Source organism: Aulonocara stuartgranti, assembly GCF_965226115.1.
Source record: "Aulonocara stuartgranti genome assembly, chromosome: 19".
Taxonomy (NCBI): Eukaryota; Metazoa; Chordata; class Actinopteri; order Cichliformes; family Cichlidae; genus Aulonocara; species Aulonocara stuartgranti.
In genome coordinates, this window is record NC_138955.1 from 22,743,689 (window position 1) to 22,757,597 (window position 13,909).

Sequence of the window (13,909 nt, forward strand, 5' to 3'; positions counted from 1 at the left end):
TTTACCGAAATTTTCAGTTTCTTTTTCAAACCGCTGTTTTGCATGAACAGTGGCCCCGGCATGCAGCTAATGACAGCCGGCATGCCCCCTGCGCAGGAGGATGTGGCGTTTGGCTTGTTGAATTCCAGCGGACAGGCGGCCAGATGGACCTCTGTACCCGTACATGCCACAGAGTGAAGATGGAAGTTGTTCTTCTGACGTTCCAAATACAACCTGGAGGGAGCAGAAGCACGGGCAGGGACTGTGGTGAATGAAATACTGAGCGAATCAATACCCTGATTGTATTTATGGTACACAGAAAAAAAAAAAAAAAAAAAAATATATATATATATATATATATCACACACACACACACGCAATAATAAGAAATGTTGGTGTGGTTTGTTTTAAACACAAATAAAGATTATGATTATCACTTGGGTTAACAAAGATGTCACATTTTGGAAAATATTCATTACTCTGTCCTGCTGAACATTTTACAAGAGGATGTATAATCCATATACAATATATAGCTGTAGTTGGTTAGTGTAGCAACAAAGACCACCAACAGGAAACTTAAACGTGCACAAACTTAAATAAAATCTTGGCAAAGGTCTCTGCTTGGCTGAGAAAAAAAGTCAGGTAACCTTTTATAAAATAGCAAATGGTTTTTACATTTGCATTTTTCTACTGATTCACTCGATTCAGAGCACAGAGAACAGATCAGAGCCTGCTATTTTTTAGTCTTTGTGCTAAGCTACGCAGACTACCTGACTCTATGTGACAAAAGCTATTTCATCAGTATTTCAACACTAAAATGCTCTTTATAATAACAAATCTTTGGACATTCAACAACACAATCACATATACGGTACGCACACACATCTATGACAATTTCAATATTCAAAATTTTGTTGATTCTACTTCATTTTTTTTCATGTCAGTATGTCAGAGTTATTCTCTATAAGTATTCACATGCATGGGACAGGTTGTCATACTGGAGAGAATGAATCTGGTTTAGACAGTTTTTCTATTTTTGAAGAGGGGAAAATTCAATATTTTGGCTGCTTTTAGGCTAATCTGGCTGACTTTATTAGCATGTGTGTTGGTCTTTGCAGACAGGTTGAATTTCCCCACTTCGTTGTTCATTCTCAGATTACCTTTTGCCAGGGCTGCTCTGTTTAGACTTATTGATAGCTTTAGCTTTGGGTGTCTGCCTGCAAGGTAAAGATGGGTTAGAGTGCACAGTTAGGTGAAGAAAGTGATGTGACAAAGTGAAAAATCATTGTAACAAAGACTGCGTAATACATTATAGGGTGTTAGTACAGATACACTCTTCAAAAGGATGTGCCATATTCAACATAGAGGCTAAGCAACTGTCGTTACACAGTTATAAAACACTGTTTTACTGATGTAATGCAGAGTAAAAATGCACAAAAAGCCCACAGGCTAGTTGAACCAAGCACATCCTTCTTAGGTGAATTACAACAAAATTTCAACAAAAATAGACTGAAAACAAAACACAACAACATACAATGTTGGCCATTAGGGCAGAGACCCGACAGGTTTAATTAGCATTGACATAAGTAGATACACTTTATGGACAAAAGCATACTCAGATTTCGCCTTTCCTTTGTATACAGTTGGTGTGACGATGGTGGCCAGGAACAGAATAAATTGTGATACAGTTGGTATGTCCATATGCTTTGGGCCATAAAGTGTATCACATGTTTAACACGATCACTGACACATGGTTAGTACAAACTAAGCTACTGTGATTGATGTACTTTTATGTCAGTGTGAACTTTAAGGGTTTTTTTTTTTATACATGGTATGGCATTGCTTTATGTGTGGATGGGCTGCAAACAAAAAGCAGATGTGTCAGTTTCCTGCAGGTCTAATGGTTAAAGGTCACATGACAGTCCATACAGGGTCTGTGGGTAAAGGTGATCTGTGCTTTGTGTTGATGGATTTTTCTTTTAAATGTCAAAGAGTTTCTTACTTATCCCAAAAACTTCAAATGTCAAGAACTGAATCAAATAGAATCTGGAAATTGTAAATGTATTGTTTTAACCAGAAAAAAAAAGAGTATTTCAATGTTGCTCGATTGCCAAACTAATAAGAGCACCTTCACTGCTTCAATGTGAAATAAGAGTACGCAGCTTCCAGGTGGTGCTAATCAAAGGTACTTGATTAACTGATAGTCAGCGAGTATAAAAGTCTCTATAAAAGCAGAAGCTGGGGCAGGTTGCTAGTCCTTTGGACAGATCAGACCACAGTGGAAATGTCTGGCCACGATGCGCCATGTTTGGCAAAAACCAACCACAGCATATCAGCACAAGCGTCTCATACCTACTGTCAAGCACAGTGGTGAAGGTGATGATTTGGACTTTTTTGCAGCCACAGGACCCGAGCAGTCATTAGGTTCATGAGATCCTCTGTATACCAACGTATTATAAAGTCAGTTAAAGGTTGGCCAAAACGGGGTCATGTGTTGGGACAACAATCCCAAAAAATCTACAACACAATGACTGGAAAAAAAAACAACTATTTCAAGCTTTGGCATTGAAAACCACAAACTGGAAAAGGACAAATTTATTTATTCTGATCGTTTTGAGGGATTAGCTGACTTGAAGAAAAAAACCAGCATGGTCATTTAAGGTCCCCAACGCCCGGGCCACGGAGTTGTTTGGTTCCGGGCCACGAGAGTTGAGGCTCGGGTGTGAAATTTATGGTTTCGAGGGTTTTTAATCAGTTTTTCGTGTTATTTTTTTATTGTTTTTATCATTAACTCAGTTTCCCTGGGTCTTTTCCCGTGTGTTATGAGTAAATCTTCTTTTTTTTGGTACCGGTACCGGTTTTATTTTGTTGTATTTATCTGCGACACCTTAAAGGTTGGGGACTGCTGATTTAAGGTATATTCCTTCACACCACATTTATCTGTTAAGCTTAGCTATTCACTGTAATAATTCATTTTCCTCAGGAGCAAAAGTTTAACCTCAGGACACCAAAAAGTATCATGTAACACATCCAAAAACATCTGTGGTGCGACTTCCTAATACTCACATACCAGGATGAAACAGGATGAACTGGATAAAACAAACACTGTCAATTATTTGCAGATTCTACCAGATGCAGGTCACTTTCGGTTATATGAACTCTGCAGTCAAATGTCTGCGACTGCTTCAGTGTAAGAACCCAGGATGAAAAGTTGCTGACCTCCTCCAAAAAGCAGGCCATAATGAAGAATGGGATTTCCAGCTGTTGCATTAGATTTGGAGGACTAATGCATTAAAACAAACAGGCCTCTGACACTGCACAGATTGACAACATCTGTATCATCAAAAGATTCATTATGTGTTTTGTTATTAATACTGTGGAATGCTAAGAATTTTAGTAAGAATGGGTTTGTGCTGATGATATAAATATATAAAATTTAAGTAATATGCTTTGACTTAGGTATCATTCTCAATCTGTGCTGTCAGCAGACATGTTAAAAGACAGAAATGGGAAGAAAAGTACCTTAGCACAATGTACCACTACCCCTTCATATGCTCCACACAACATAATAATATGAGATTAGAGAGGGGAAGGGACAACTAGCTAAAAAGCAGGCACTGAGTGGTTATTTTCTACTCCAACTGGAAACCCACTACCAAAACTACAGTAAACAAGAGTGCAGACAGACATGGACAGCGGATTTTCCCATGACAGTGTACCTTCCACCGGCTGAAACATTAACCTTTGGCCTGGAGACCTTCTCAGCTGCTCGCTTTTTCAGACGTCTGTAACAGTGAGACAGCCAAATTCCATCACATGCAGGAGAGAAACGACATCCAAGCACACAATTCACACTAACACATACACAGGCTGTCTTTGGTCAATACACACATTTAGTTAAGCTAGTGAAGAGACAGTGGTGAGTAACAGTTCTAGCATTCTGTAAGTACACATACATACACAATGCGCACATGTGTGATAACAGCTGAAAGCAACTCTAACCGTTGAGAATTCATTAGTGCAATGGACATCCTCAGTAAGCATTTATCAACACAGTATTGGTTATTGACTAATATAGCACAGTTATATTTCATAGCTTGAGTGATAAAACAGCCTTGGCATGTCACAGATGTGTTACTCTACATGTGACCGTACGAAAAGATAATGCAGGGAAAAAAAGCTCGAGGTTGTGGTTATTTAGCTTGTCCAGCAGAGCGTTGCTGACTGCACTTTTTGCAATACTTAGCACCATGTGCAGCACATGTGGCAGAGCATGCATCCCAGCTGTGTGGCTGCTGTAACGCAGAGGCTTTACAATAAGTAATAAAATGAGTTTGTGAATTGCATAATGTAATTTATGTTTGTTTTTTTAGGGTTTTTTTACTCACTATAAATCAAAATCAGCGCCGGCTCCAAAAATCCATTTTAGTAAGGATTACCACTGAGAAAGGAATTTATTAGTTACTAGTGATTGCAGTTATTTATATTTGATGGTAATCTCCTGTATTTTGACTTCCACACGCTTCCACACTCATGGCCAGGAACCAACCAGTGCAGAGGCTTTGGAGATGTCCTTGCATGCAGGGCCTCAAAACAGCGCGTAGGCTGATGTGGCAAGTCTAATACTAATCAGTTTAAAATTTGGCTTAAACAGGAAATGGAGTCACAGCAAAGTTCACCACAAGGGGAAGAGCAGGGTTTGTTTTTTTACAGTTACAGCTGCAACATATAGAGACTGGTTTGCAAAGCTCTGCACAGCATATAAAGACTACTGGGTACTTGAATAGCTTGCAGACTGCCTGAGCAAAACAGATCAGGTATCAGTGACATCACACGTAGCACTGATTAGGTCAGCGTGAAAGGAGGAGTTTGAGATTTTCCAATTGGAAATGTAGAAAGGTGGTAGCTAAGCCAACAGTTAATGTGAGTTGGACCAGCTGTTATTAGCTTGGACCGGAGGCTGAGTTTTACTTTGCTGATCTAATCTAACGCTCACTTATCGCCTCAGCTTCGTTGCCACATTGTTTATGACTACACACAACTCAAGGTATTTTTAAGTAGTGAAGTATGACTACTGGAAGCTCTTTGTTCCATAAAATATCACCAAAAAGATGAACATTGTGACTCATTTCATGTCCTGGTAGTCTGTTCATTATCTTACCCAGACCCCCTTTCTATGACTCCAAACCTCCCCCCAAAGCCTCAGCCTTCACACGTGTCTGAGAGAAAACACACATTTCCCCTCGTACTACTGTGAACCGTCTGCAGGGGACGAATAAAACGTCCTTGAATGGAGTGCAGCCAGGAATGTCTGCAGTCGCTCTGGAGGGAATCACTGTTCTCATATAACACAGCAGGGTCTGCTCTATCCAGTCTACATAGTTTTAAAACAAAAAGAAAGGCCTGAAATTTGGCTTGATATATGACGTTGGAAGCAAAACATAAAAATCACAAGATAGGTTATGTTTTTTATTGCAATCATAAGACATCAACACTCCAGGTAAAATCTTAACTGGTAATTGTTGTGATAACACAAATCGGACTGTGGTTTCCATTCATGCACACAGTTAACAGTCACGTCAACTTCCTTTGCAAAGTACTGAGTACAGCCCAAGAAGTTTTTCAGCTTTGCAGTCTATCCAAAGAACAACAAAAACATCCTCTGAATGAAGAAATAGGAACCAGAAGAGAACAATCAGACACTCGTACAAAATGCTGAAGCTTTCCTCACACGAGCTGTGCTGCAGACAGCACATGCAGCGTTGGCAGGCGAAGTCTACACGCATTCCCTGTCACAGCCACAGTAAACAGCAGTCACTATAATGTCTGCTCTTTACTGTACACAGATTAAGATCTTGCTTGAGGTTTGGTCAAACTGTTGCCACTTTGGTTTACACACTAAAAGTGTGGGAATAATGTCAGAGAGGCTGCAGCAAATATCCCAAGTGAATGAGGGAAAGAGCAAGTTAGAGCCGCTGTTTACAAGCAGCCGGATTCCCACTGCTGGCACTGAGAAATAAACTTGGAAAAAGAAAGTCCGCTATAACTGAATTAGGGCTGCCACAAACGATTATTTTGATAGTCGACTAGTCACCGATTATTTTTGCGATTAGTCGACTAATCAGATCATCATCCATTAGACGTAAAACTACAGCTTATTGCACCAGCAGCATCTGCTCTTATATAACTATCATTAGCTTACAGCTTTAAGTGTTTAAGGTCTGTGCTAACTAAAAATAAAGACAAGATGATAGTTTATTAAATTTTAATGAAATTTGCAGATTGTTTCGGTGAAGTTTAATAAACTCCTTGCTATCTAAAATATAACAGGACACTGGAGTATATTCTGGAGCATCTCACACTTCTGATAATCAGCTGTCTGCTTGACGTTTATTCAGCTGTGTAAAAACTATAACTTTAATCTCAGACAAACTGATTTACTCAGGAACAAATAAAATACTAAAAAAAAAGCCAAACAATAACATTTTAAGTTATCTAAGTGACTCATATATATTTAACCTGAGTAGCGAAAGACGGCGGTGGGTTTGAAAACAATTTGCCGGGAGTCCGGTGTTCTCACGGCGCTAGTGAGCCTAGCCCCCGGCTCGCTAACGAGCTAGTGGGTAACAGATGTCTCCGAAAACGTCGGAGCGCTTTTGAAAATATGTGGTGTCCTGATAAACTGAGCCGATATTTGAGGTTTACACAGCTACATTCTCGCCTGAAAATATGTTAAACGTTTATTTTGTGACCCAGAAAGAATAATAAGAGTAACATTAAAACTAACTAGCTGCCGCCATTGTTGGAAACTGCGCTGGGCCGCGCTATGAATTCTGGGACACAGCTGCTTCTTCTTCTTCTTCTTCTTCTTCTTCTTCGGGGTTTAACGGTAGCTGACATCCTTGTACATGCAATGCTGCCATCTTCTGTTTCAGTCCGTTATTACACTCTTAAATCCTGCCACTTATTCCTGCGTCTTTTGTGATTGTACAAAGTTTCAAACGACGCGTCGACTATTAAATCAGTCGTCGACGATTTTGATAGTCGACGTAATCGTGACTAGTCGACAAATCGTGGCAGCCCTAAACTGAATACATTTTTATAGGCTGTGCAATTGGTTTCTCTTTCCTATCAATTTAAAAGAAGAGTTTGGTATTTTAAGAAGTATACATCTTCTTATTTTAGGGGGTTTGAGATTCATACAGTGGGGGAAATAATTTTTTGATCCCCTGTTGAATTTGTGACATTGTTCACTTGAAAATGAGCAATTTCTCATTTTTATGGTAGTTTCCTTTTAATGGAGAGAGGCAGAATATCAACCAAAAGTCCAGAAAAAACACATTAAATAAAGGTCGTAAAATGATTTGAAACAAGAATTTGATTCCCAAGCAAAACATCACTTAGTACATGGTGGGGTAGCCTTTGTTGGTAAGAACAGCAATCTCATGAGGGATTTTGTCCCAGTCCTTTTCACAGAAACCCTCTAAATCCTTTAGGTTTCATGACTCCACAGATTTTCTATAGGACTGAGGTCTTGAGACATTCTATGACCTTAATGTGGTTCTTCTTTATCCACTCCTTTGTTCACTTAGTGATACTTTTTGGGTCACCGTCATGCTGGAAAACCCATCCGCTACCTATCTTTAGGGTTCTGGCTGAGGGAAGGAGGTTCTCATCCAAGATATTACAGTACATATCTCCATCCACTGATCCCTCAATGCACTGAAGTAATCCTGAATCAACCCCAAAAGCATGTTTGCACCTCCGTGCTTGACTGTGAGGATGGTGTTCTTTGGGTTATACTCGGCATTTCTCTTCCTCCAAACATGGAAGGCTGATTTGTTGCCCAAGGGATCAGTTTTGTTTTCTTCTGTTAGCAGCACTTTCTCCCAAGCCTTGTCTGAATCATTTAGATGTTCTCTGGCAAGCTTAAGATAGGCCTCTGCATGTGCCTTCTTGAGCAGGTGAACCTTGCGGTCAGGCCAAGATTTCAATTATTACAGCACAGCGTGTTACCAATGGTGTTCTCAGTGACTGTGAGAACACCAATGCCTCCTCTCTTGGTGGTGAAGAGGTTGGAATTGAAGGAACTGATGGACAGGTGCTTCATACATATGCCAAGTTCAGATCTGTAATTCAATGATTGATTGATTGAAATCTATGTGCTGCATGGGCACAAAGACAATCTATGAGAGAAAGAATTTTGGCTGCTTGAAGAGGATCAAATACTTATTTCTCTCATTAACCTAAACATGTATGACTTTTATGTAATGTATTTTTTCTGGATTTGTGGTTGATATCCTGCCTCTCTCTGTTAAAATGAAAATACCATCAAAATAGAGCCTGTTCATTTCATTGGTAGTGAGCAAACTTACAAATTCAGCAGAAAATCAAACAATTATTTCCCCTACTCTGTCTTGGTCTTAAACATGAAGCTACTGCCAGCAGCCTTTAACATAAAGACCGAAAGTAGATGAAAGTAACAAAGGTGGAAGAACTGAAACAAGCGTCTAGGTCAAGCTTCACATTTACTATACAGACATGTGATCGTCTCATCTGAGTCTTGGCAACAAAACAAATGTCTTTCTCGAGATTAGTTGAAGATTATTATCAATAAATGGGGGATTTGCTTGTGTTTTTGCTGGTTTTTCTCAGGATCTTGGGTTTCTCCCACTATTAAAAAACATGCTAGTTTAAAATGGCCTATCTTGGCCTAAGACTCTCTCTCTCAAAAGACACCCTTTGTCTCCAGAGTTTCACTTTCTTGCTAAATAAAGGTTCCAAAAGCAACCAAAAGAAAAACACAAACATGCTTTCCCTTTTAAAGTAGTGTGGGGTCTCTCTTGCTGAAACGATATACACAAACAGCCTCATAACCTGATGCAATTCACTTACCTGTAGAAGTTTTTGTTGACCTTCCTCTCATGAGGGAACCCCAGCATGCCACAGACCACGTGGGTGTTTTTGGCTGTCCAGCCTACATCGCAGATCTGTGCCCAGCCATCTTTGTATTTCACCTCTACCACACCTTCCGTGATGGGCAGCTTCTTTTTGGCCACGCCAACCACTGGCCTGAGTCGCACCTCCTCGACTTTGTTCTCATCAACTTGTGCCTTGCAGAACAGGAATAAATAACAAATATATTTATTTATACAGGATCACAAGTTGCTCTTGGAGCTAAATTATATGGATGAAAGCTAAACTATTTATGAAACTTGTCCTGCATGAGAGGACCAGACTACACACTGACTCACGTCTGTACCGGACAGTATTTTTCAGGTCTCGTGCTCTCACTAACAGCTCACGAGTGGTAAACGTGACTCCGATTGCCAGCGATGCACTGACTCACTTCCGCTGCTGTTTATTTGGAAAAGAAAAATCTGGCTCTGGTCGTAGATTAAAGTCTGGATGCCACATTTAAGCAACCCTCACTCACAGCAACAAAGAAAAAGAGGGAAGATGGTCATGTATCTGAAAATCCACTCACTTATTCCTATGAAGCTTTTTGTATTTAATGCAATCTTCCTGTGTCATCTGCTCATTCAGTCTGTGAAGACGAGTCACCAGAATAACCTTGTTCACCTGGGACCATTCAGTTATGCAAACAACATCAAAGACAGAGACCGACTGGAAAAAAATCTCAGCCAGCAACCCACCTATGTGTGTGTCCTGAGAGGCTCTGAGTTGCACATCTTTATTTATTAAATGAGGGCATGGTTTAACTTTGAGCTTGACATTCATGTATTCTGCATAACGTAAGCCGAGGTGTTAGACGCAGAAGTCCTGCCTCAAGTACAGAAACTCATAAATGAACTGGTGACATCCATTTTTTCAAAATGCACATGAGTTTCACTGGCAATTGGTACGAAACACTTTTAAAACTACAAAACTACAGAGACCTAGATGAATGGTCAAATTAAACTACTTTACCTTCAAGCCTACGAAAGCATCATAGCCAGGAATTTACTGGATCAACAACAAAACAAGTGTTTTGCCCGGCTATAACTGACTGTAGCTGCTAAGTTTATTACAATTTTACCTCAGGAGTTTACACTTGGAGAAGCTTTTGCTTTCAGCAGGTTAGACACGTTATAGAAAAAGAGCTAATCAGCACCATGTGCACTAGCCACAGGTGGAGCTGCACAGAGGCGTTAGATTTCTTCCATGTGTGTAGTCCTTATATATCAAGTCTATAAACTGTGAAGAAAAAGGATTGTTTATAAACAAGTGACGGCTTCTTAATCGGCTCTAACTTAATCTCTCTTAAATATGTTTCGGCAACTTACATCAATAACATTCGAGTCCACGAAGCCGGGTATCCTCTCATCTTTGCAGACAACTCCGGCATCTTCATCGTGAGTGCAGTCGCTGTTGCCCCAGCCACGGGACTTGCAGAAGTCGATGCTCTTCTCACCTCCGTGACACTGCACGTTGTCCAGCCAGATTTTTCCTACGCAGGCGACAGACTGTTAGGGAAACTCCACCACACTCCCAGGAGGGAGAAAGCAATAAACCCAAACCTGGAAGTAGCACTTGTTTGCAACACTGGTGGCTAGGAAAAAACGTTTGCAGCTGCACTTACGATTTCGGTGGTTATAGTTTTATTAAAATCACTACAAGACTCTACAAGACTTTTTAAGGCTAGACACGGCGGCTTTCTAAGGTCGATCTAAATGCTAACATTGACGTCGTTACTTACACACAAAGGCAATGCTAACATGTTCATGGAAAGTACAGCTAGAGGTGATGGGAATGTTATTATTTTACAAATATTTATTCATAAACATCTGGAAACATACTGTTTTTTTATTGTGTAGGACCACAAAAAATTGTCCTAATGCACTTCCTAAAAAGTAAAGGCGTTTCACAGTTACTACAATTTAGGTAGTATACTGAGGTGAACAAAAATACAGCCCCAATTCAAAAAAAGTTGGGAAGCCGTGCAAATGGTAATAAAAACGATTCTACTCAATCATTTTCAACACATTACACACTGGGGAGTCTAGACAAACTAGATTTTATGTTGGCACATAATGTTGTTGGAAACAACTACTTTTCTGAACACCCTTATGTGTGTTACATCATGTAAAACACAAATGGATGATCACACTGTATATTTAACTGAATGCTGAAATTAGACACACTCATGGCTGAAGCCACCCTTACCTTGGCCTTTGCCATATTTAGCACTGTGGGTCCATCCTGTGGCTGAGACGAAGCCCAGATGGTGGCAAAGTACGTGGGCGTTAGCTATCGTGAAGTCGTCATCACAGATGGTTCCCCACGCTCCCTTGTAGAACAGCTCTATCCGGCCCTCGTTGTGTTTTCGAGGATATCCAGACAGTCTGACCTTTAGTCTTTCGGGCCGGGGGGATGGGGATGGTGTCGGTGTCGTTGTGGGCTTTGACGTGGCGGTGTTTGACGGTGTAGTTTGAGTTAAACAGTGAGGCAACCACAACCCAAGCAGGAGGCTGAACGCTAACTGCTGCTTGCATCTTGATTTATCCATTATTTCAGCTGCATATAAAGGAAGGTGCAAGAAAGTTATTATATACTTCACATTTAAGAAAACACAGAGAGAAAACACAACACAGATATCAGAGTTGTACTGATTTCTACAACTCGTTTTTCACTGGGAAAAAAGTCTGTCTGTGCTGTAATTACCAAATATTCCTTTACGTCAATTCAGACAGAGATTTAACTCTTTGAAGTATTTTTTTGAAAAAGTCGACCCCTCTTTCTTAGTTAGATCAGCTCCCACTCTAATATGGTTTCATTGACTGGTATAAAAAGGTGACCCCAGAATTTTAACCCTGATTCCTTGAAGAGTCTCTGGGTGCCCCAATGCAGTGTAATGAAAAAGTACTAACCCTCTCCAGGATTTCTTAGTTCTTTTTCCATATTTCTCACATTTTCACCCCTTTTTAAATCATGATTTAACTGAGAGTAACCACTATCCTCACACTGGTCTCTTTACCAGACCTGATGAATCCAAAACTCCCTGAAAAGAACTTGTCTGACAAAGTGATGTAGCTTAAAAGATCTCAAAAAAAGCAAAACATTATGCCACGAACTGAAGAAACAGCTGAGAAACCGAGTCATTGACATCTGTTAATCAGTGGAAAGGGTTACAAAACAATTTCAAATCCTTTGAGAAACCACAGTGAGAGTCCTTATTTACAAATTGAGAAAACTTGGAAAAGTGGTGAACCTCCCCAGGAGTGGCTGGCCTTACAACTTTACTCCAAAAGCACATCAACGACTCTTTCAGGAGAAGTTCACAAAAGAACCCAGAACGACATCTAAAGAACTGCAGGCCTTTACTCCGTTAAGATCAGTGCTCATGGTTCAACAATATGAAAGAAACTGGGCGAAAATGGCGTCCAATACAAAAACCACTGCTGACCAAAAAGAACACAAAGGCTCGTCTCACATTTCCCCAAAAAACATCTTGATGATCTCAAAGACTTTTGGGGAGGTATTCTGTGGACTGATGAAAAAGAAGTTGATCATTTTGGAAGGTTTGAGTCCTGCTACATCTGACATAAAACGAACGCAGTATTTCATAAAAACAGCCAAACATGGTGGTGGTAGTGTGATGGTCTGGGGCTGCTTTGCTGCTCTGTTGCTTCAGGACGTGGACTTGCTGTAATTGATGGGACAATGAATTCTACTGTCAAACAGAAAATAATGAAGGAGAATTTTTGGCAATGACTTCCTGCCCTGAAGCTCAAGCACACTTGATACCAGCAAGTCCACCTCTGATTGGCTCAAAAAACAAAACAAAATGAAGGTTTTGGAAAAGTCCAGATTAAACCAGATTGAGATTCTAGCTTGTGTGACCTTACACGGGCCGTTCATGCTCGAAAACCAAATATTCCCCCATAGCAACTTAAAAGATCGTGACTAGATATAAGAAATGCATGATTGCACTTCTTGCTGGAAAAAGTGACACAACGAGCTATTATGGTTAATGGTCATTTACCCCTTTTGCATAGGGCCACATAGGTCATATATATAACTTTTAAATAACTTTAAAATAAATGAAATCCTGATTTTCACAACTATATTCTGTATTTACTCAGGTTATTTCTGTCTAACATTAAATTTGTTTGATGAGCTGAAACGCGCAAGTTTGACAAACATGCAAAAAAATTAGGAAATCAGTAACTGCAACAGTATTTTCAGCACATCGCGCACAACACACAAACTGCTCGCCCTCAGTGTATTTTCTAAATAGCTGCAACTGCTGCTGAAAAAAGCGCCTCAAATATGCTCAACACATGGAAGGATTGATGTTGAGGGTGTAGAGTTGCTCCAGCAGTCTGATTCAAACCAGCTGGTTAATACTTGATTCTGATGTGTGTGGGGGTGGGAGGAGATCTTTTAAAAAGCACAGGCTTTAATGACCCCATGATCTGGCTGAATTTAAAGGCCACATGAATGTTTATATCTATTAAATTAATTAAAGTGTCCTTGTAGCTTTCTGTTCAACCTTTTTCAATTTGTGCGTGCTAATGTTTCACAATGCCGAACAGACAGTACTCTGGGTTAATAATTCATAAATTATTAATAAATGTTTTTTTCTATGAAATACCAAAAGTCTGATTTTTCTCAGAAAACCTCATTCTGCTCTTTTCGGCATAGGCCTGCTATTGATAACCTGACAGCCACGCTCCTTTTGAGCTTTCAGCGAGTGGACGTCTGTCCCTCCAGAGACACAAATGCAGCAGTGTGGTGTGTTTGTACAGAAACCACAAACTTAAGTTAACCTTTCCAAAACATGATCTAAGGCTGAGTACATCGTCTGAGTCCAATTTCACGCCGAATGGAAGGACACACACATTCACAGTTGGTCAGAAGAGGCTTTTAACGGCATAGCCAGCACGTCTGAAGCTGCTTATTTGTGTGTTCTGTGTCTTGAATCGTT

At 40.1% G+C, this 13,909-nt stretch overlaps 1 protein-coding gene across 3 annotated transcripts in view; it reads right to left on the bottom strand.

The window, feature by feature from the left end:
• The window catches only part of loxl3b (lysyl oxidase-like 3b), a 32,204-nt gene that overhangs the window by 14,186 nt on the left and 4,109 nt on the right, over nt 1–13,909 (bottom strand). Inside the window, exons 2-7 of one of the 3 annotated variants that reach the window (XM_082515647.1) lie at nt 11,146–11,496; nt 10,266–10,429; nt 8,875–9,092; nt 3,699–3,764; nt 1,140–1,196; nt 6–213 (exon numbers count right to left, since the gene is read on the bottom strand). In XM_082515647.1, the coding sequence (XP_082371773.1) occupies nt 6–213; nt 1,140–1,196; nt 3,699–3,764; nt 8,875–9,092; nt 10,266–10,429; nt 11,146–11,488 (1,056 nt within the window). In that variant the 5' untranslated portion in view covers nt 11,489–11,496. The remainder of the gene's footprint in view (nt 1–5; nt 214–1,139; nt 1,197–3,698; nt 3,765–8,874; nt 9,093–10,265; nt 10,430–11,145; nt 11,497–13,909) is intronic. The other 2 variants (XM_082515648.1, XM_082515649.1) reach the window with 2 other exon arrangements.